The sequence below is a fragment of the Galeopterus variegatus genome, unplaced genomic scaffold (genome assembly GCF_000696425.1).
Source record: "Galeopterus variegatus unplaced genomic scaffold, G_variegatus-3.0.2 Scaffold14, whole genome shotgun sequence".
NCBI classification, from domain to species: Eukaryota; Metazoa; Chordata; class Mammalia; order Dermoptera; family Cynocephalidae; genus Galeopterus; species Galeopterus variegatus.
Window position 1 is genome coordinate 264,166 of NW_007726125.1, and position 23,438 is coordinate 287,603.

A 23,438-nucleotide genomic window follows, 5' to 3' on the forward strand; every position below is an offset into this window, starting at 1 on the left:
TTGCCTCATGTCAAGGTGAGCATTTTCTAGAAAAGCTCCCTTCTGCCAGGACGTGCTCTATGCCTAGCACGGTGGCAGCCCGGCTCTCACCGCTTACCATGGGAGCACTGTGTTCCTAGTTGCCCTCTTTCCACCTCCCAGAAGTTCCCCGGCACCCAGCGTTTCCAGCCTGCCACAATGATTGGGATGAAATGAACCCTGCTGGCAGACACCAGCTGCACAGGTGCAGAGCACCTGCAGGAAGCGCCAGCAGGCTGGGCACCTCTCCTCTCGGGGTCCTAGACCCCACAGTGCTTCCCAGGAACCCCAGCTTTCCTCCACCCCAGCCTCCCCAGTGGTTGTGCTGACCCACTGCTTTAGTTTAGTAATGAGTCTCAAAGCTCATCTAGAAATCCTTTATTTACATTTTCTCTTAGAAAAAAATATATAGATCTGATGCCCTGTGATTGCTCGGGTTTGGGGGCTTTATGGAAAGGTGACAGAGGGTGCAGGGTGCCCCCCCAAGGCCATCCACTGTACATCGAGGGCTTCTGCTCATCTGGCTCTGGAGCTGGCTTCCCTGAGATCAGCCCCAGGGCCTTTGGCAACAGATGCCGTGCCAGGCCTGGGGCAGGGTTGGCAGGGGCTGGGAGGTACTAGGACAGCCTGGCTATCAGAAACTAGACTGGCCCCCAGGCAGAGAGAGGGTGGGCCGGAGACTTTGTCCTTTAGGGGAGGACGCTGGTGTCTCAGGGTCCAGGAATGGAGGCTGTGCCTCTGGCCTCTGGTACAGACGTGCATGGGCATCTTGCATGGAGCCAGGTGACTTCAATGACCAGGGATTATTGGCTGTTTTCTGTGAACCACCTCAGCACCGACTCCTTGTTCTCCTTCACCCACTTGATGTTGGCTTTCGTCTTCTCCAGGGCTTGCTCCAGAGCCCGGGTGCCTGAGCCAAAGCCTGTTTCCATGTTGTTCTCCTTGAACTGCTCCAGCTGCCAGAACAACAAAGATTCACAGCCACAGGCTGTGTCTCTGACACTGACTTGAGGAGAAGGTCTCCCCTGAGGAGAAGTCCTCTGGCATTCCACTCCCATGTTAGGACCACACCCTTTTCCCTGGATAGGGAGAGCCAGTCCTTCACCTGTCACTGGACGAAGTCTTATGTAGGCAGAGATTGCAAAACAACAGCCCCAGGCAAAATCTGGCCCAGGAAAGTATCTGGCCTTCATTGTGTAATATTTCATTGAATCAACCCTCAGTCTTTAATTGGATTATAATCTCAATCCAATCAAAAGGGGACAAGAGACGGGAACAAATTAAACAGATACCACATGGAAGCAACCAGCCAAATCCAAAATGTGGAAATTTCTAAATGATTTAGTTGCTTCAATGGCTTTAAAAAAAAATTGTTACAGATTAAAAGACATATTAGTACTGGAGGTTCTAGCCAGGACAATTAGGCGAGGACGTGAAATAAAAGGCATCCAGAAAGGAGGAAGTAAAACTATCTCTATTTGTAGACGACATGACTCTGTATACATAAAATCTTTTTTTTTTTTAAAGATGACCGGTAAGGGGATCTTAGCCCTTGACTTGGTGCTGTCAGCACCACGCTCTCCCAGTGAGCGAACCGGCCATCCCTATATGGGATCCGAACCCGTGGCCTTGGTGTTATCAGCACCACACTCTCCCGAGTGAGCCACAGGCCGGCCCGGTATACATAAAATCTTAAGGAATTCGTGAAAACTCTTAGAGCTATTGATTTCAGCAAGGTTGCAGGTACAAGAACAATATATAAAATCAATTGTATTCCTATATACCAGCAATGAAAAACCTGAAAATGAAATTAAGAAAAGGATTCTATTTACAATAGCAACAAAAAAAATAAAACACTTGGGAGTAAGTTTGACAAAAGAAATGTAAGGCTGGTATGCTGAAAACTACAAAACATTGTTGAAGGAAATTAAAGAATGCCTAAATAAAAGGAAAAAGACCCAAATAAATATGTATTCATGGATTGGAAGATTTAACCTTAATAAGATGGTTAACAGTCCCCAATTCAATGCAATCCCTATGAAAATTCCAACTGCTTTTTTTGCAGATAATTGACAAGATGATCCTAAAATTCATAAGTAAATGCAAGGGACCCAGTATAGCCAAAACAATTTTGAAAAAGAACAAATTTGGAGGGCTCACACTTCCTGATTTCAAAACTCACTACAAAGCTATAGCAGTCAAGACACTATGGTACTGGCATAAGGGTAGGAACAGATGTATCAATGAAATAGAATTGAGAGTCCAGAAATAAACCCTTACATTTATAGCCAATTGATTTTCAACAAGGTGGGCAAGACCATTCAATGGGGAAGAATAGTCTTTTCAACAAATGGTGCTGGGACAACTGGATATCCACATGCAAAAGAATAAAGTTGGACCCTTACCTCACACCATACACAAAAATTAAGTCAAGGGCCGGCCCAGTGGCTCACTCGGGAGAGTGCGGTGCTGATAACACCAAGGCCCCAGGTTCGGATCCCATATAGGGATGGCCGGTTCGCTCACTGGCTGGGCATGGTGCTGACAACACCAAGTCAAGGGTTAAGATCCCCTTACCGGTCATCTTTTTTTTTTTTTCCTTTTTGTCTTTTTTCGTGTCCGGCAACGGATCGCAACCCTCAGTGTCACGCCCATACCGGACCAGGACCGGCAATGGGATCGCAACCCTTGGTGTTGCTCCCGCGCCTCGCTCAGCCAGTGAGCGGGAACCGGTCTGTATGTGGGATCCGAACCCTCAGGCGGGAGCGCTGCCGCGCTTCCCAAGCGGCGCACTATCCAGTGCGCCACCGGGCCGGCCCCCAGTCATCTTTTAAAAAAAAAAAAAAAAAATTAAGTCAAAATGGATCAAATTCCTACATGTAAGAGTGAAAACAAAATTCTTAGGAAAAAAAACATAGGTATAAATCTTCATGACCTTGGATTAGGGAATGATTTCTTAGATACAACATCTAAGGCACAATCAATCAAAGAAAAAAATAGATGTATATCAAAAGATATTATCAAGAGAGTGAAAAGACAATCCACAGAATAGTAGAAAATAATTGCAAATCATATATCTGATAAGAGTCTAGTATTAAGAATATGTAAAGAGCTCTTAGAACTTAACAATAAAAAGACAAATAACTCAGTTTAAAGATGGGCAGAGGGTTTGAATGGACATTTCTCCAAAGATACACAAATGGCGAATAAACACATGAAAAGATGATCAATGTCATGTCATTAGTCATTAGGGAAATACAACACCAAACCATCATGATACCACTTCCTACCCTACCCACTAAGATAACTATACTAAAAAAAAAAAAAAAAAGGAAAATAACAAATGCTGACCAAGACATAGAAAAATTGGAGCCTTCATACATTGCTGGTGGGAATGTACAACAGTCCAATTGCTTTGGAAAACATGTAGGCAGTTTTGCAAAAAGTTAAACATAGAGTAACCAAATGACCCAAAAATTCCACTCATAGGTGTATACCCAAAAGAAATGAAAATTATGTGATGGAGTTTTGATGTGTTGTCCCCACCAAAACTCATGTGGAAATCTGATCCCCGGTGTGGCAGTGCTGGAAGCTGTTTGAGTCATGGGGGCGGATCCCTCATGAATGGATTAATGCTCTCCCTAGGTGGGGGGAGTAATGAGTGAGTTCTCGCTCTATTAGTTCCCGCGAGAGCTGGAACACACTCTCTCTCTGTCTCTCTCTTTCTCTCTTGCTCCCTCTCACCATGTGATCTGCTTGTACCCACCAGCTGCCTGCCATTTTCAACCATGAGTAAAGCAGCCTGAGGCCCATGCCAGATGCAGTTTTCCCAGAATCATAAGCCAAATAAACCTCTGGGGGCCGGCCCGTGGCTCACTCAGGAGAGTGCGGTGCTGATAACACCAAGGCCCCGGGTTCGGATCCCATATAGGGATGGCCGGTTCGCTCACTGGCTGAGCGTGGTGCTGACAACACCAAGTCAAGGGTTAAGATCCCCTTACCGGTCATCTTTTTTTAAAAAAACAAACAAACAAAAAATAAACCTCTGTTCTTTATAAATTACCCAGTCTCAGGTATTTCTGTTATAGCAACACATAACGGACTAATACAATATGTTTGCACAAAAAATTGTGAAGAAGCTAGATGCAAAAGGCCATTTTATGAAATGTTCAGAATATAGAGGTTTTCAGGGCTGAGGGAATGGGGTAGGTAACTGCTAATGGGTACAGGATTTCTTTTTGGGGTAATGAAAATATTCTAGAATTACACAGAGGTGATAGCTGTACAACCTTGTAAATATCCTAAAAATCAATTAAAATGGTGAGTTTTATGGTACATGAATTGTATTTCAATTTTAAAAAGATAAATTAACCTAATGCAATGAGTGGGCTTTGTCTGGCTTCTGATTCAAACATACATATCAATTGCAAAAAGACTTTTAAAAAACAACTAGAGGGGGCCAGCCTGTGGCTCACTCGGGAGAGTGTGGTGCTGATAACACCAAGGCCACGGGTTCGGATCCTATATAGGGATGGCCGGTTTGCTCACTGGCTGAGCGTGGTGCTGACAACACCAAGTCAAGGGTTAAGATCCCCTTACCGGTCATCTTTTTTTAAAAAAACAAACAAACAAAAAATAAACCTCTGTTCTTTATAAATTACCCAGTCTCAGGTATTTCTGTTATAGCAACACATAACGGACTAATACAATATGTTTGCACAAAAAATTGTGAAGAAGCTAGATGCAAAAGGCCATTTTATGAAATGTTCAGAATATAGAGGTTTTCAGGGCTGAGGGAATGGGGTAGGTAACTGCTAATGGGTACAGGATTTCTTTTTGGGGTAATGAAAATATTCTAGAATTACACAGAGGTGATAGCTGTACAACCTTGTAAATATCCTAAAAATCAATTAAAATGGTGAGTTTTATGGTACATGAATTGTATTTCAATTTTAAAAAGATAAATTAACCTAATGCAATGAGTGGGCTTTGTCTGGCTTCTGATTCAAACATACATATCAATTGCAAAAAGACTTTTAAAAAACAACTAGAGGGGGCCAGCCTGTGGCTCACTCGGGAGAGTGTGGTGCTGATAACACCAAGGCCCCGGGTTCGGATCCCATATAGGGATGGCTGGTTAGCTCACTGGGTGAGTGTGGTGCTGACAACACTGAGTCAAGGGTTAAGATCCCCTTCCCGGGCATCCTTTAAAAAAAAAAAAAAAAAAAAAAAAATATAAAGAGAGAAAGAAAGAAAAAATAAAAAACAACTTGAATATGGCTTTGGGTATAAGATGATAGTATATACAGATGAAATTATATAATGTCAGTGATTTTCCTTAAAATTGTCCACTCTAAAAACAGTATTGGCAAGATGTTGATAATTGTTGAACCTGGAATTGATGACATTTACCACGTCTTCCTGCTCAGCATCTTCTGGGAATGAGGAAGGCCTGGTGACATACAGCCTCCATTCCCTTGTAACCACATCCACTGGGAGCTGAATGACAGCTGCCCCTTTGGACTGGGAAGGGACAAGACAGAGTCCAGGGCTGGGGGATGGCCTCTTACCTGCTGTAGCTCGTACTCAGTGGAGAATCGTTGGGTCACTCTCTGGATGAGGCTGGAGAAGGAGAATGAGCCACCGCCATAGCTGCAGGGCAGAGAGAGAGACATGAGGGTGGCCAGGAGCTCATGCTCACAAAGTCCTCACAGCTGCTCTGTGCGGGAGGCCTGATCACAGATGAGATCAAATGACACACCCAGGGAGGCACCACTAGCACATGGAGAGTGGGGACTTGAGCACAGGTCTGACTGCAGAGTCCCTTACTCCTTTCTTTCCAGAGAATACTCCCACCAGCCACATTGTCCTTCCAGGTGGCCCGTACCCCAGCTTGTCTCTCCTTTCCTGCCCCCAACCCAAGACCCCACGCTTACTTCATTTTTGACCACTCCTATGCAGTGTCCCTCCACTCTGTGGTGTCCCATGCACACAGGCCACTCCCAGGGCCCACCAGCTGTGGCATTCGCTGCCCCTGACACCTTTCCACAGACTCACTCCTCAAAGAGCTTCTTCCAGTTGCTCTGGACAAAGTCCCAGACCAGAGATTGTCCGATGACATTGTCGGCGATACTGTTGATGGTAGAGGTGGCATCCTGTTTCCGGATGAGGTCAGAGTTCAGGGTGTAGCTCAGGTACCTGTGAGGGTGGGACATGGGTTAGTGACCACGTCCACGAGCTGCAGTCAGGTGACTCAGAAGAGAACCCAGGACCACAAAGGATCCCACATTCCCACACACATCACATCTTCCTGCATCCTCTCAGCATCCCCTTGGCATGCTGAGGATCAAGGGATCCCTTGTCCTACCTCCCTCTGTAGATGCAAAACTGAGTCACCTAGGCAGGGTCACAGGGTCATTAGTTATGCCAGGTGTCATGCCTGACATGGAAATATTTGACAATGAATAAACGAAGGAAGGAGTAGTAGAGTCCGGACCCCAGCAGGGGCCACTCCAGTCTTTGATGCTGAGGGTAGCCCTTCTTTACTGGGTGGCATATTAGGCACACAGCGGGAGCTAGGAGCCCTCATCCACGGGCTTGAAGGGATGCCCAGCTGGACATTCAGGAGGACTCAGGCCCAGCTACACCAGAGCCCTCAACAGAGAGAGAAATGAGTTGTCAGGTAAAGGCTAAGAGGCCACACCAGGGAAAAACACAGGACGTAGACCAGATCTGGGTTAGAATCTTTCTTGTGTGTGTGTGGTTTTATTTATTTATTTATTTATTTATTTATTTATTTATTTATTTATTTTATTTATTTATTTATTTATTTATTTTATTTATTTTGTGGATGGCCACTATGGGTATCTGAACCTGTGACCTTGAGGTTATAAGGCTGCCCTCTAACCAACTGAGCTAGCCGACCAGCCCCCTGGGTTCGAATCTTGACTTATTAAAGCTTCTGGTCTTTGGGCAAGTTGTTCCACTTCTCTGAGCCTCAGTGTCTTTATCTATAAAATGGGGAGAACATTGCCCCTGCTGTGCAGGTTTGTGAGGATGGCATGAGTATGCAGACCTGGCTGGTTCTCCCCCACATCAGGACTTACCCAGCCCCCGCGCCCTGGTCCTCACCTGTTCAGGATCCACACCTCCCTGCTACAGGCCAGGGCTACTCGGAGTTTGTCAGCCTCATTCACCAGTGTGGCTTTTTGGAACTGGTCCCAGGCAAAGTCCCACTCTTCCTCACCGCCCAGGGAGATGGCGTTGCAGTAGACAGTGGACCGCAAGTTGGGGTGGATTCTGGCGTGGCATGGGGTGGGGGCATCAGGCATGGGGGAGCAGAGCAGGGAGGGTGGGACAAGGTCTGTTGAGGACAGGGCAATGGCCTACCAGATTCAGCTTGGGAGACAGACGAAGATTGGTGGAGGAGGCACAGGTGAGATACTCACGGGTTGTCATTAGGGTTTGCCATCCACTGCTTGAAAAGCTCAGAGACCATTGTCTCACACTCATGAAGCCCATTGGAGCAGGCGGTGCTGATGGCATTAACCTCGTTGTATCTGCCCCAGGGGTGACACGCAATTAGCACAGCTGGCCCAGACTTCAGCCGAGATTCCGTCCCCAATACACAATTCTGGGCTGGGGCCCTGTCTAAGGCTCAGTGGGCCTGTGAGGCTCCCCCTATTTGCTTTGTGCCTTGGGCCTGAGCTTCCTTGGTCCCCAAGGCAGCCTGGGGATGCAGAAAGGCTGGCAAAGGCTCCAGCCCCAGCTTTAACACCTGGAAGCTGTATGACTTCAAGCCAGTGAGGTGACCTCAGATTGTCAGTTTGGACCTTTGTGTAAAGGAGACAGATGGGCACACAGGTCAGGCAGAGCCTCAGGGCAGAGGCACCCTGCTCCTGGGTGGAGTCTCTCCCTGCCTGGTGGTCCCAGCCCAGCCAGGCGTTGAGTGCTCCAGAGGAGAACATTGCCAGAGTGTTGCCCTTGACTCCCCAGGCCACCCATGACATCCAGACCCATGAGAGGTCACACTCACTGGTCCATCAGGGTATCTGGGCGGAGCTCCCAGTCGTTGGTGAGACTTTTAAAGTAATTGTAGAGGGGTGTGACCTGCTTCTTCAGGTAGTTCTGGGGAAAAGAAAACATGAATAGCTTCAAAGATTTACACCTGACCTGCTTGGAGCCCCACAGACCCCCTGATGGGGGAGGGGGAACAGGCGCAAGCAAAGAGGTCAGAGGTCAGGGCCTCGCCTAAGGCCAGACAGTGCTCAAAAGTTTTGGATGACTGAGCTGAAGTTCCTTCTCCTAAAGCCTTAGTCAGTCCTAACACTCTTTGTCTGAGTGTTGTCATTTCTTAAAGTGTTGAGTTTTCCCCTCGTGACCATAAGTATTTCATGCTCATTGTGGGGTATTTAGAAAAAACGAAAAAGCAGATGCAGGGGGGAAAAAAATGTCCAGGAGCTTACCAAAACTACGATTTCCAAATTGGGGAGTTTACTCCTTTTATCTCTACTGTTTTCTTTTCTACTTAGCATATCTACAATTCTGTACACTGCTCTTTTTACTTAATGTTGTAACTTAAGCCCCGCCCTACGGTATTAAAATCCCTTGCAGACTCTAGTTCAGCGTCTGTGCCAACTTGAAGCCACATCCAAATGTAAAAAGGATAAAGCCCCAAGAACAAAGAGAATAGGAGAGGTGACAGTGACGCGACCTGCACAGTTCAGGCAGCTGGGAAGGGCAGAGAGGGAGATGTACCGGGCTTGGCAGAGTGGGAGAATTTGCAACTGAGCATTTGCAGAAGGGAAGACAGAGCAAGGGGACTTGCTGTGACAAGACTCAGAATTAAAGGATCAGGTCTGCAGGGGACAGGGTTGAGGCAGTATCTGCAAGCAAGGAATTAGAGTCAAAGTCTGTAGAAGAAGCAATTAAACCCCCAAGTCCCCACTTCCTTCCTAATAGCAGGCAACACTGCTCCCCCTCCCATGGGAGAGACTGAACCAGAGGAGTTCAGAAGGTGGGGTCACCGGGAGGGCGCGGCGCTGGGAGTGCAGCAGCGCTCCCGCCGCGGGTTCGGATCCTATGTAGGGATGACCGTGCGCTCACAGCGCTCACTGGCTGAGCGCGGTGCAGCCGGTCTCAAAAAAAGGACAAAAAAAAAAAAAAAGGGCCAAGCCCGGGGCGCCCCCCGGGGAAAGGGGGGGCCCCAAAACCAGGGGGGGGGGGGGGGCCGGCGGTCTCAAAAAAAAGAAAAAAAAAAAAAAAGGGCCAAGCCCGGGGCGCCCCCCGGGGAAAGGGGGGGCCCCAAAACCAGGGGGGGGGGGGGGGCCGGCGGTCTCAAAAAAAAGAAAAAAAAAAAAAAAAAAAAAAGAAGGGCCAAGCCCGTGGCGCACTCGGGAGATAGGGGGGTCACCAGACACAGTGGGAGGGTAGCTGGATTGCAAAAACAGTCAGAGGTGAAAGTTTCCATACTGAATGGTGGGACTCCAGTTCCCTTCCCCACTTTATCCCAGAAAGTGAGCACTGCATGAGACAGAGGTTCATTCTCTGAAGAAACTGAATGGTTTTGAGAGATCACACTCATGGATATTAATTTTTGAGGGTCCCCAATGAAGAGTTACTTGGCCAGCCAGTCACCCCAAAATGAGACACCCCCCTCCCCAAGACAAGAAACTCCACCTCCCCACAGAGCTTTCGATCACTTTTTGTTGTTCACATTCAAATCCAAAAGGGCAGCTCAGCCTCCAACTTGAAACCAAAACAAACAGAAAACTCAGGGAAACAAGTCAACGGAAGTAAAAGAAAACTTCGTAAAAGCCTCTATAAATATCCTCCAAGAGTAAAGAGAAGATATTGCATAGGATGCTAGAACTAGAAAGAGCACTTGGAAATTTTAACGTGATAGAATTTCACCTGGGTAGGTTCAACTCCTGGTGTGGGAACCAAAAATAAATAAATTAAAATATGACAGAAGAAATAAAAACAATCCCTAGACGAGGTAGCATGCAAAGCTGAGGGAACCTCCCAGAGAGCAGAACAAAAAGTCAACAAACAGCTGGAAAAGAGAAGAGAGAAGAAAACCAGAGAACCAAGGCAAGAGAAATAAGCCAGAGTAACAGAAGTTCCAGAAAGAGATAACTGGAAGAAAAGGACGGAAAGAAAGTTTAAAGAAGCAATGCAAAAATGTTTTAATACTAGGGTTGGCTGGTTAGCTCAGTTGTTTAGAGCACAGCCTCATAACACCAAGGTCACGGATTCAAGTCCTGTACAGGCCAGCCACCAAAAACAAACAAGTTTTAAAAAAATGTTCTACTATTAAAGGACACGAAAATCCATATTGAAAAAGGTGGGATGAGAAAAAGATCCAAACCAAGGCCCACTGGGATTGAGAGACGAGCCCAAAAGCTTCCAGAAGGGGGAAAAACTGATCACATTCAAAGAACTAGAAATAAGAAAGGCTCTGGGCTTCTCAACAGCAGCACAAGAAGAGTGGAACAAGATCTGATGTCCATGGAACAAGATCTTAAACATTCAGAGGAATAATTTCCAACCTAGAAACTTCTAAACACAGCTGAACTCTCAATCCAGAGTAAGAGTAGAATAAAGACATTTCGGACAATCTACCTCAGAAAATCCCCCTCTCACGAACCCTTTCTCAAAAACTCCTGGAAGATGTGCTCCCCAATGAGAGAGAAAAATCGAGAAAGAATCCATGGGATTTGAGGGCCAGCCCGTGGCTCACTCGGGAGAGTGTGGTGCTGATAACACCAAGGCCCCGGGTTCGGATCCCATATAGGGATGGCCGGTGCCAGAGTGTTGCCCTTGACTCCCCAGGCCACCCATGACATCCAGACCCATGAGAGGTCACACTCACTGGTCCATCAGGGTATCTGGGCGGAGCTCCCAGTCGTTGGTGAGACAACAACACCAAGTCAAGGGTTAAGATCCCCTTACCGGTCATCTTTTAAAAAAAAAAAAAAAAAGAATCCATGGGATTTGAGAAACCAGATGCAGCACAAGAGACGGACGGCCTCCCAGCCTGGGAGCTATGTAAGATTCCAGAAGGGAGCAGGCAGACAGAGGACTCCAGGAAGGATGCCACCAGGAAAAAACAAAACTGATGTATATTACATGATATATTCTGTACAAAAAAAGAAAACACAAACATAGTACTCTACTCGGCTCGGCAGAGAATAATATTTTAAATAATCACAATAAATAATGCTCAATACTAGTTTGAGCAAGTACTGTGATTTAACTACATTAGGAAGATGGGGTTGAGGGGAATCTGGGGAAGGTAGGTGAGAGGGTTAAAACTTCATTTACCAAAATACCTCATTTACCATAATAGGATGCTAATACATAACTTAAATGTTTTTAATAAAAAATTGTCTCTTCAATGGGGCCGGCCCGGTGGCGCACTGCTATAGTGCGCCGCTTGGGAAGCGCGGCAGCGCTCCCGCCGAGGGTTCGAATCCCACATACAGACCGGTTCCCGCTCACTGGCTGAGCGAGGCGCGGGAGCAACACCGAGGGCTGCGATCCCGTTGCCAGTCCCGGTCCGGTACGGGGGCGACACTGAGGGTTGCGATCCATTGCCAGACACGGAAAAAGACAAAAAAAAAAAAAAAATTGTCTCTTCAAGTATGATCTAATGGCTACATAATATTCTATCAAAGTTTAGCTTAACCAATCCCCAAATGTTACAGATATAAATGTTTTTGTTTTATTTGTTTGTTGTTGTCTGACTTTTAAAAACAATGCTGCAGTGAACACCCTGCAGATGTAGCTTCATCCAGAACAAGCTTGAGCTTCCTTTTGTTCTCCCATGTGCGAGCCTCGGCCTCCAAATAGGCCATCGTGCTCAGCATTAAAATGCGGCAAAGCCTGTTAATACCAGCATCTCCCTCACAGCCCAGGAGGGCTGGCTGGGCAGTGAGGGGCCTGCTCATCTTACAGAAGAGTTAACTGGGACTGGGAGAGGGGTGCCCAAGGCCACACAGCTGGTAAAAGACAGGTCTTCTGCCCCCAGCACAGAGGCTTTTTCTGTGCCATCTGAAAGCACTAATTTCTTTTTTCTTTTTTCTTTTTTTTTTTTTTTCAAAGATGACCGGTAAGGGGATCTCAACCCTTGACTTGGTGTTGTCAGCACCACGCTCAGGCAGTGAGCGAACCGGCCATCCCTACATGGGATCCGAACCCGTGGCCTTGGTGTTATCAGCACCGCACTCTACCGAGTGAGCCACAGGCCGGCCCTGAAAGCACTAATTTCTGATATTTCAAATCAGCAAGCTCTGCTAGAGGTCTGAGTCCTTTTTCTGCCCTACCCAACCTCCTCACTTTCTCAGTACCTGCTCCCTTCACCTCAAAATCCCGCTTACCCTCTCACGCCTTGGCCAAGCCTGCTCTCAGGAAAGACCTTGACCAGGCAACGCTCCTATTCACTTCTGCTGGTGCAGTTTCAGGCACTGCAGCGAACTGGTTCTTAAACCCCGCCATGCAACTCTGTACCTTCATGGGGCCGTAGACCTCAGAGCGGTCGAACATGAGCTCGAAGTAGCTCAGGCTGCTCAGGGCGGCCTGCCAGGGCATGTATTCCGTCTCTTGGATCAAGAAGAGGGTGTTGTTCAGCGCCAGAGTGACAGGGACCTTTTGAGCACTGGGGACAAATAGAGGGGTCCAAATAAACACCTCTACCCACCCAGCCACACCCTGGGACCCCCAGCCCAAGCCCTCAAGGATGCTCCTCAACCCTGGGGCCTTGTCCCTTTCTGGAGCCTGAGGTCTCAGGGCCCCAATTGAGCCAGCTCAAGCATTTGCCACAGGGAAAGGAGCAACACGGATGCTGGGTGGGGCCACAAACAAGGCCAGCCCTCACCCATTGCCAGTGACATTCCCTTGTTTATCCCCATTTTACAGATGAAGAAACTGAGGCGCAGAGAAGTGAACTGACTTGCCCAAGGCCACACAGCTTATAAGAGACAGAGCTGAGATGTGAAAGGACAGAAAGCCTGTGCTCTTAACTCTGCCTGCCTCTTCTGACTTGCTGGGCCCCCTAGGTCTTCCTCCCTTCTCCTCCTCAGGCTGCCTTTGCACACTTGATCTACAAATGTCCATTTCTGTGGGTGACATGTTAAAGAGCCGTGAACACAGGAGGTGCTCAATGAGTATTGGGGTTATCCATGCTACATCCCTCTGTCCTGTCCATCCCAGATGTTTTTCAGCACCTAGCATTTTAGCTGGGTGCACAGTCAGCCCTCAGGAAAACGTGGTGCTGGGGAGTAGAGCGTGGCTTTGGAGTGGGACAGGCCTGCAGCTGAGCCAGAAAGGGGGCATTCACCTGGCCAGGTTGAAGGCATCGTAGATAACCTGTGCCCGATTGATGACAGGGATGACCTAGAAAGGGAAATACAGTGTGTGGCCTTGGGCTGGCAGTAAGGGCAGGCCTTGCAGTCTGGTGCCCTGTCCTGGGGCAGGGGACAGGGCAGGGGTGGCAGACACCCACCAACGGGTCAGTCTGCAGCTGAGTCTGAATTTTCCTCCAGTTGTCCTCATCATAGTTCACGTGGTAATAGCCTGTCACATTGAGGTTCAGCAGGACCCACTCATTGGCTTCCGTTCTGAACAGCAAGTCCTGGGCTGTGGGGAGGGACCAGAGCTGGGTGGGAGGCTGATCAGCTTCAGTGAGCAGCTGTCCCTGCAGCCAGGCATCAGCTCACCCTCAGCTTCTGGGCAATGCCAAGAGGAGGACAGAAGAGGAAGGACTGGGCTGCCGGGTGACCTTACAGACCACGTGCCACTGCTGAGCCTCAGGGCTTGCCCTGCCTCCCCAGGTTCTGTGTGGCCAGGTCACTGACAGCGGCCTTGACATCTCCATGGGCACAGCCCGGCCACTCACTCAACAACGTGGCTGCTCCTGCCCCTCCTCCTCACGCTCTGGCTTGGGACAGCTCCATCACACCCCAGTCAGCCACAAGGGAACCCCAGGCAGCCCCTCCCTCTCCCTCCTCCTCAGCCCCCCAATGCTGCTGTCTCTTCTTTGGGGCTTAGCGCCCCCTCCTCCCTGCTCTCCCCTTCCCTCTCACCCCTTCCATACTTTCTTCCAGCAGCCAGAGGGATCCTTTCACATCCACAGGTCAGACTCAATCACTTGCCCACTTCCCATCGTCCCAGCCATTGTGTCCTGCAGTCTGCAGGGCCCTCGAGGACCAGCACACTTTGTCCTAGCCACACTCAGCCCCACACTCTCTCCTACCTCTATGCCTTGGCACTCGCTATTCCTTCTGCCCGGAATAAATTTCTCTGCCGCATTAGCCTGGCTAACTCCTACTTTTCCTTTAAAATTCAGCTCACCTCCTCCAGGAAGCCTTCCCCGACCTCTCCATATAATCTCCCTTATTCCTGGCTCCCTGCCCCTTTCCCCATGCCCCCAAGCCCTGGTAGCCCTGGTCATATGCTCTGTAACAGCACTCAGCACAGCGCTCGAAACTTCTAACTGCTTATCTTTCTTGCCTTCACCTGCAGCCTTGGCCAAGGCAGAGGACCACTTGCCTTGACCTTTGTTTCCTCAGTGCCTGGTGAGTAGGGCTGCTCATACCATGTGCCGGGCACTGTTTTAAACATTTGATATGGATTCTCTCCTTAAATCCTCACACAACCCAATGGAGTAAATATTGTTCTTAGTCCCATTTTATAGATGAGGAAATAGAGACCAGAGAGAGATGGTAAATTGCCCAGGGTGGCACAGCTGGGCAGCAGCAGAGTGGCAATTAGAACCAAAGGAGTCATCTACATTTGTTGAATGAAATAATGAAAGAAACCCTCACTGAGGCCCGCTACCACCCCCAGAACATGGGCCAGGAGCTAGGAATATGGGACGGGGGCTGCCGCCCACGAGGGCACGGCTGGATTACTTTTCTCAACACCCTCCAGCCAGTAGTCCTTCTGCTGTACGCCATTTCTGATAGACGAGATGTGCACAATCCACAGGTAGCTGCAACAAGAGACCCACAGGCCAGGTGGTGAGGCGTGGCAGCTCTTGGCCATCGCCCACGAAGAGCAGCCCTGCCCAAGCTCCCGGTTTCTGCCAAATTCTGGCACCAAGCATCCCAGTCTCCTGACCCTAGAGGGAGAACTTCTCTACAGCCATCAGGGCTGGGACCACAGTAGGCCAGGTCCTACTACGGTCAGGGGGCCCCACAGCAATGGCCCTTCACTCCACCCACCCTGACCCATGCCTATCACCCCATCTGCTCACTTGAACTCTGAAGGACGGGTAACATTGGCATCGGGGTCAAGGAGGAAGTGCTCCTGGGAGATGTCCCCCGTTGCAGTATTTATGGTGATGACTGGGAAGCCCATCTGCAAGATCCAGCGGTCCATGATGTTCTGCACAGTGTCGGGGAGCTGGACCTCCGTCTGACTCTCCACAGCCTGTGGGCAGAGCAAGAGAGTATGGCCATCAGTGGACCATGACCCTCCCATCCCCACTCATCCAGGGCAGCCCCTGTGGGAGGCATGGGGTCCCAGGCCAGCTCTGTTTCTCCTTGGCTGCTCAGTGCTGGGTGAGCCAGAGAACTGCTCAGTCTCTGGTTCATTCCACATCACTTAAGCAAATCTGTGTGGCCCCCACCTGTGGCCCACCCCGAGGAGCGTGCACTGGGGAGGGGTGCCCAGGATGCCCATGCTTCCTCCTAAATAATATTGGGAGGATAGGAAGGAAGAGGAGACAGAGATGAGGGAAAACCAGAGTCCGGGTGTCAGGGACAGGGGTGAGGGATAGGGACACGTGGGGAAGCGGATGCATTAAGGAAATGCACCCAAGTGGGGGTCTGGGGGACGAGCCTAGGGGCAGTTGTTATTGTCTTCTTGGGTCTTTTTTCATCTTTTCCCATGCATGCGCACCACTTTTGTAGTCACGAGAAAAAAACAACATCTATTAATAACTGCAAAAACACCTAAGAACAGGGCAGAAGAGCACGCCAAAGGGTAGCGGCTGAGAGGGGAGGAAGCTGCAGGTGGGGGCTCAGGGAGACAGCGGGCTGGAGGGAGGGAGGGGGCTGGAGGGGGGCTCAGCCTTGGCAGGGAGGAAGGAGGGGAAACTGCATGCAGGGGCAGGACCCAGGCAATGACTGTGCCATCTGTCAGGAGAGGGGTGGGGAGGGAGCATGATGAGATTTATGCTGGGTTGGAGACTGGCCAGGAGGAAGTGAGGGGCTGAAGGAGGGTGTGTGGACTCTAACCCCAGGAGAGGCTGGGCGGAGAGCGGTGCCCTCTGGGGAAGGCAGGCGGGTGCGGGGCAGTCAGAGGGTTTGCCTCACAAATGGACTGCTGGGGGTCTGAGTGGGGAGGAACTGGAGGCAGGCAGGGGTGGAGGGGCAGAGTTTGTGCCGAGGGTGGTGGTGTGTGCAAAGATGTGCCAGGATGGGCCAGCGGGGCACAGGGCAGCCAGGAGTGCTGAGTAGATTCAGTGACAGGCTCCAAAGTTTCAGGTGGGGGAGGGCTCGGGCCTGGGAACCCTAGGGCTCGTTTCCTCACCACTGAGATGAAGGGACTCTGCAGCTCCCATCATGGCATTCGCTACAGCGGGAAGTAGGCTGCCAGCCAGGGGTCGGGACCCACTGTCGAGGAGCCATTGCAGCCTCCGCTTTACAAATGAGCACATAAGGCTCCAAACGGCCCACCTGGGCTGGCGAGCAGTGGAGCAGGACACGTTTTCTTACACGCGTGCTGCCCTAGGGACTTCCAGCCTCTCAGGACCCCGATAGAACAGCATCCCCAGAGCTGGCTGGTACCCACCTCCTGTAGGTGCTCCCACAGGTCCAGGTAGACAGTGTTCTGGTAGGCAAAGGTGTGGAGGTAGGACTGTGGAAAGACAAGCCACAGTGAGGGCAGAGCTGGTGCCTGTGTGGCAAGGGGCAGGGGCTGAAGGAACCCATCCCCCTGGCTGGCTGATGGGCACCGCACTCACCGCCAGGCCCTTCTTGAACAGGTTCTCAGTCAGGAAGCTGGAGAGCATCCTGAGGACCGAGGCACCCTGGGGGTAGGGGCAAGAGGGGGCTCAGAAGGCTGCAATGAGCCACCAGGACCCTGTGCCCCCAGCAGCCGGGACAGGTATTCCAGGAGCCCCAGCCCCGGCTGCAGTGAGGCCCCTCCAGGCTCAGGCCCCATCTCCCTCCCTGGCCCCATCGCTGTCCCAGGACCAACACGGAGGCCAGGGCAGCACCTTGCTGTAGGTGATGGAGTCGAACAGCTCACTGATCTCGGCTGGCGTGTTGATCTCCTCGGCAGGGGTGGACAGGGGGTGGGAGGAGGCCAGAGCGTCCATAGCCATCACGCTGTACACGTCGTTCAGCACAATGAGGTCTTTCTGCAAATCCCCAGCGCCCATCAGGAGATTGGCCCAGAAGGGGGGACCCAGGTCTTCCTCCACTCCCCACCCAAGACTGCAGAGCAGCTGGCTCACCAGATTCCAGGTGGGCTCGGCATAGTCAGCACCCAGGTACTCCACATAGGAGGCAAAGCCCTCATTCAGCCACAGGTCGTTCCACCAGTCCACAGTCACCAGGTTCCCAAACCACTGCAAGGGGAAGGGGGTCAGCCTGGCAAGCCATGATGGGCTTCTGGTCTTAACAGTACTCCAGACCACCCTTCACTGAGTGCTGGCCACCTGCCAGGCATGGGCTGGGGATTTTACCAACATCACCATGACTCCTCCCTGCCATGCTGCCAGGTGGCACCCTCCTCCTTTCTTAGTGGCAGAGACAGGACTTGTGCCAGTCTTCCCAGAACACTCTATTTCTTTCTCTGCACTCTCCATGATGGGAGGATGGCTACCTGGTGGGCCAGCTCGTGAGCAACCACAGTGACCACCCGCTCCTTGTTGCCAATGGAGGAGGAGTTTGGGTCATACAGCAGGGAGTTCTCCCGGTAGGTCACCAGTCCCCAGTTCTCCATGGCACCGGCATTGAAGTCAGGCAGCCCGATCTGGTCTGGGGAGGAGAGGCTGTTGGCAGGGTGGCTTCTGGTGAGGAGCCCCACCTGCTGCCTCCCACTTCAAAACCCCTCACTCACCAGATTTTTCGAGTGGGTAGGGTGTGTCATAATGGTCGGCAAAGAAGCTTAGGATGGGGCCTGTGATGTTCAGGGCATACTCACCGTGGCCCTCTGCAATTGCATTGGGCCGAGCCCAGATCCGGATCTGCAAAGTGGGTGGAAGTATGTCAGGGGCCCCTCTTGGCTCTTGCGGGTGGGCTGAGTCCCAGGGCCCAGTGGGCTGGGGGACCAACTAGGTTAAACCAAGAGGACTGGTCATCAGAGGAGAGGGCTAGGGGGCTCTGAGGGTCTATGAGTTCTAGGAAGGGTCTCTGGGGAAGAACAGTAGTCATAGCCACCATGTGTCTGGCACCCATGGGTCAGGAGCTCCCTTCATGGGGAGGAACCGTTCTTCCTATTTTTCAGGTGCAGAGACTGAGAACCAGAGAACTTAAGACACTTGTCTGAGATCATTCAGAGCTGGGATTCGAGCACTGGCCTAACCATTCAGAAGCTGGTGCAGGGACGAGGATGACAGGAATATCCCCCAAGCCAGGGCCAGTCCGGGTGAAGGACAAATGGGCCCAGCCTCCTACCATGACACCATTGGGTGCCTGCGACTCTACATGGTCAAACTCGCTGACGATGTAGGCCAGCAGGTATGTGGACATCTTGGGCGTGGTGTGGAACTCGGTGATGTTCCAGTCGGGATCTTCTGCAAGCGGGGTGCTGGGACCTGGGCATGGAGCATACAAGCGTGTGGGATGCACCCTCTCTCCTGCCCTGCACCCAAGCCCCAGGGGGCCTGTTGCCCAAAGACAGACCCACTCACCTTTAGGAAGCATGTTGGACAGAGCTGTGAGGTCCTTGGGGTGGATGATTGTGATATTAAACTCAGCCTTCATGGCCGGCTCATCAAAGCATGGGAAAGATTTCCGGGCGTCTGCAGCCTGCATCTGTGTCGTGGCCAACACCCTGCCCCAACCAGATGTTAGAGGGGCATGCAGGGGAAGGGGTACATGGAAGGCTGTGCCTTCCCTGCCCTGCCGCCTCCCCCAGGCTGTCTCAGGACCCCTGACAGGCTGGCTGAGACAGGAGATCAGGGCTCCTTCTGGACTCGAAATTCAAAAGTCCTGGCGGGCTCCACCCCTGTATTAGTTGGGGGGCCCTTAGGCAAAATTCTCTCCTCTGAGTCTCAGTTTGCCTGTCTGTCCAAGAGACACCTTGGTCCCTCCTCCCTGACTCCCTGGTGTGGAGTAGGGATGTGCTCCCAGTTTTTTGTGTTGGTAGCTGCTGGGCCAGCAGCTGTCGATGAAGCCATGGGAGAGCTGAGGGCTCCAGAAGGGTTAAAGGCCATGAACCCACACCTTTACATGGACCCCAGGCTCCAGCTCTGCCTCAGATTACGATGTGCCCCCACCGGGCAGACCCGGCCAGAACTCACTATTTTTTTTTTTTAAAGATGACCGGTAAGGGGATCTTCACCCTTGGCTTGGTGTTGTCAGCACCACGCTCAGCCAGTGAGCGAACCGGCCATCCCTATATGGGACCCGAACCCGTGGCCTTGGTGTTATCAGCACCGCACTCTCCCGAGTGAGGCACGGGCCGGCCCCGAACTCACTTTTTGACGCCGTCCTCTGTGTACTCGCTGCGGTAGAAGCCCGCCAGGTCGTCGGCCAGCTCGCCCTCGAACTCGCTGTCCATCTCATACTGGCTGTTCTCCACCAGGGAGCCCCTGAGGTGCACCACCAGGTACTCGGTGGCCTCTACCAGCTCGGTCCTGTCGATGTCAGGTGGCTGGGAGCCCCCCACGCCCCGTAGAACCACCCTGTGCTCCTGCTGGATGGTGTAGTTGAGGCTTTTGCTGTGGATGATGATGACGTCAGTGGCCTCCTTGCAGGTGAACCGGACGGTGCTTGTGCCCTTGAAGATGTACAGGCCATTGTCATTGGGGGTGAGGTAGGGCCTCAGCGTCACCTGGTAGGAGTCGGGAATCAGCGTCTTGGGTAGGCGGTACTGGTTCCAAGGTTTGCTTTGGTCCAAAGTGGTGGCCGTGGTGGTGGCGGGGCTGGTGGTGGCCACTGCGGCACTCTCACTCTTGGCATTCCTGTTCTTCTCCTGGGAGTACACTGTGGAAAGTGCGATGATGGTGCACACAGCTGCCACACCCAGGAGGATGCACAGGATGCCCAAGGACTTAGAAATGTAGAAGCCCTTGGCCATGGTGAGAGTGGGAAGGAAGCTCGGGGTGGCTCGCGCAGGGTACAGAACGGTGCAGCCTCAGGCCAGCCTTATATCCCTGAGGGGAGGAGCCCCACCACAGGCAGACTGGGCAAAAATTAACCAGAGCTCCGACAGGCGAAGGTCACTGGACTGGTTAGGGGCCCTCTCTGCCTGGGGCTCCAGAGACGAGATCCAGGACCGGTGTGTGGAGCGGCTCAGGGGTGCCTGCTGGGAGCAAACAGTGTCCAGTTACAGGCTGCAGGTGGCCTGGGGGCCCGGCCAAGGCTGAAGGGAAGCTGCAGGCTGCAGGCCCCGCAGACAGAGGGAGCAGCCAGGTGGCATCGATCTGCCTGTGAGCTGAAATGGTGGGAGCAGCAGAACTGAGGTTAGAGTCAGGGAAGGACTTCTCAGGAGCAGGAGGGTGGAATACACAGAGAAGGGCGGGGGCAGCCCCCAGCTCTGCCAGGTTGGTGCTGGGTCACCTTTCTGAGTGGACCCCTGGAAGGATGCCAGGGGCGCCTCAGTGACAAGGTCCGGCATCCTCGCATTCTTCTAGAGCGGGAGTACCCGGCTCCCCTCCCTTGCCCTCCTTGCCAAATACTTTTTTCTCACTTATCTGCTCAGTGAAGAAGTGAAGTGAGTTTTATTTACTTATTTATTTTTTTGTTTTAAAGATGACCGGTAAGGGGATCTCAACCCTTGACTTGGTGTTGTCAGCACCACGCTCAGCCAGTGAGCGAACCGGCCATCCCTATATGGGATCCGAACCCGTGGCCTTGGTGTTATCAGCACCGCACTCTCCCGAGTGAGCCACGGGCCGGCCCCCACACTTAATTTTTTAAATTTTGTTTTGCCTGTTTTTCTTTTTTAAAACAGCTTTATTGAGATATAATTTACATACCATGGATGCCAGGGGCGCCTCAGTGACAAGGTCCGGCATCCTCGCATTCTTCTAGAGCGGGAGTACCCGGCTCCCCTCCCTTGCCCTCCTTGCCAAATACTTTTTTCTCACTTATCTGCTCAGTGAAGAAGTGAAGTGAGTTTTATTTACTTATTTATTTTTTTGTTTTAAAGATGACCGGTAAGGGGATCTCAACCCTTGACTTGGTGTTGTCAGCACCACGCTCAGCCAGTGAGCGAACCGGCCATCCCTATATGGGATCCGAACCCGTGGCCTTGGTGTTATCAGCACCGCACTCTCCCGAGTGAGCCACGGGCCGGCCCTTTTTGATTTTTTTTAAGGTAAGGAGGCTGGTGAAGCTTACCCTCTTCCCAGCTGTGACCTTGAGCAGGTAACTGCCTTTGTGAACCTCTTTCTTCCTAAATAAGCACAGTATTTACCTCTCAGGTTTGTCAAACAGATTTAATGAGAAAACAGATTAAATACCACATAGTACAAGCAGAACCTGAAAATCATCCCCTTCTTTCTTACCCAGAGCTCAACCATTGCCTCTTTTCTATCTTTGGTAGTAAGTGAAGATGCTACTTATCGTATTCAAAATATGTTCTTCCAGGACAAGGATGCTCGTTTCCACCCTTCCCCTCCACAGCCCAGTTTCTCAGACCCTCACCCCACATCCCATTCACTGCTCCCCATCTCACCACATACTTGGACAAAGCCACTCTTGTTTATGTGGGCACAACTGCACCCTCGGGACTCCCTGCTTCCACTCAGGCCCCCTCAGAGCTGTTTGCCACACAAATTGGATCATTTTACACCACTGCTTAAAACCTCCCTTCTGCTTCTAGAATCAAAACAAAACCTAAAGAGACCCACAAGCCCAGGGGCAACCAGCCTGCCCATTTCCCAGGCTCATCCCCACCACGCTGCTCTGTTGCAGTGGTCTAGCCGCTCTGGCCCTCATCCAGGCCCTCTACCACAGGGCCTTTGCACATGCTGTTCCCTCTGCCTGGATCATCTTCTCTTCCCTCTTGCCCTGGTTAATTCCTATTCATCCTTCTAGTCTTCTTCAGAGAAGGTGCCCTGATCTCCCTGACCAAGTTAAGCCCCTATTAGCTCCATTAGAACCACAAATCTCTTCTTCAAAGCCCTACAACTTAGCGCAGTTTTCCATACGATCAGTGTGGTAACAACTCGAGTCCTAGACTTCAGGCCCTGTGAGGGCAGTGCCCTGGCTGCTTCTGCTCACCAGCGCTTGGCATAGTGCCTGGCATGTAGTAGGTGCTCAATACATATCTGCTGAGTGGGTGTACACATGCACGAATGGCTGACTGAATGAATGAGTCAGCCCACGAGAAACTCCTTACTGAAGTCTACCTAGCCTCCATGTCCACCCCATCCCTGTCCCACACCTGCCCCAGGAGAATGGTCCACCCCCTTCCCTGAGCCCTCTTCCAACCATGGCAGACAGATAGGACTCTTGTTAGCCCAAGCATCTCACACGCCTCTCTGCTCCCTCAGTTTGTCTGCTCCTTGCGGGTCACATTCATCTGCCACCCCCTGCCACCCTTGAGCAGGCATGAAGGTTTATTTAATAAGTGCATGCATGAATTGAATGGACAGAGATTAATTCATTCAGGCATAAGTGCAAAAGCGAATGACTACCACCTCTGGTCTGGCTGTGGAGGCCAGGGTCTGAGCCCAGGGTCTTTGGGCGAATCCTGGGTACACACCTTTCAGATTGAGGGTGCTCTGAGCCTTCAGCATTCCCCACCCCTCCAGCCCCCAGAGACCAAGCTCCAGGCCTTGTGGGCTTCCCACTGCAGTGACTAGCAGCCACCCGTCAGGCCTGGGCTGGTGGCCAAGGGGCAATGGTGGGAAGCCAAGCATCTGGGGGAGGGCTCCAGCTTGAGCATGGTGACAGAGGAAATAGTGGGTCCCAAGGGCGATGTAGCATGTGCTCCTTGTCTCTCTCCATCGGGCTAGAACTTGCCAATGGAGGCCATCTTCACCATCGTAGGCTGGCACTAGAGGCTGTGCATCCCCCTGAACTGCATTTCACTATGTCCCTAATTGGGCCTGCAGCTCCCTCCCACGTTTGCAGCAGAAAGACCCACAAGTCCGCTTGGCCTAATCCCTTCTCCAAACAAAGAAAGAGGCCCGGCCTGTCCCACCATGGTCTCTTCCTGTTTTCTTTGGACACAAACCATGCGTCCAGCTGGCTGGAAACTTTACTGTTCTGGAAAGGGCCACCGGTCTTCTG

At 51.4% G+C, this 23,438-nt stretch overlaps 1 protein-coding gene across 1 annotated transcript; it reads right to left on the reverse strand.

Moving 5' to 3' along the window:
• Positions 1-381: 381 nt before the first annotated feature.
• Positions 382-20,283, reverse strand: ANPEP (alanyl (membrane) aminopeptidase). Its single transcript, XM_008563349.1, has 20 exons — positions 19,673-20,283; positions 18,884-19,026; positions 18,648-18,787; positions 18,091-18,217; positions 17,854-18,008; positions 17,483-17,596; positions 17,243-17,386; positions 16,988-17,053; positions 16,816-16,881; positions 15,275-15,450; positions 14,931-15,010; positions 13,523-13,656; positions 13,358-13,413; positions 12,529-12,676; positions 8,054-8,145; positions 7,467-7,577; positions 7,150-7,317; positions 6,076-6,216; positions 5,589-5,670; positions 382-974 (listed from the first exon to the last, which is right to left on the reverse strand). Exons 1-20 carry the CDS (start codon positions 20,272-20,274, stop codon positions 822-824), a joined length of 2,898 nt encoding a protein of 965 aa, XP_008561571.1. The 5' UTR covers positions 20,275-20,283; the 3' UTR covers positions 382-821.
• Positions 20,284-23,438: the final 3,155 nt, after the last annotated feature.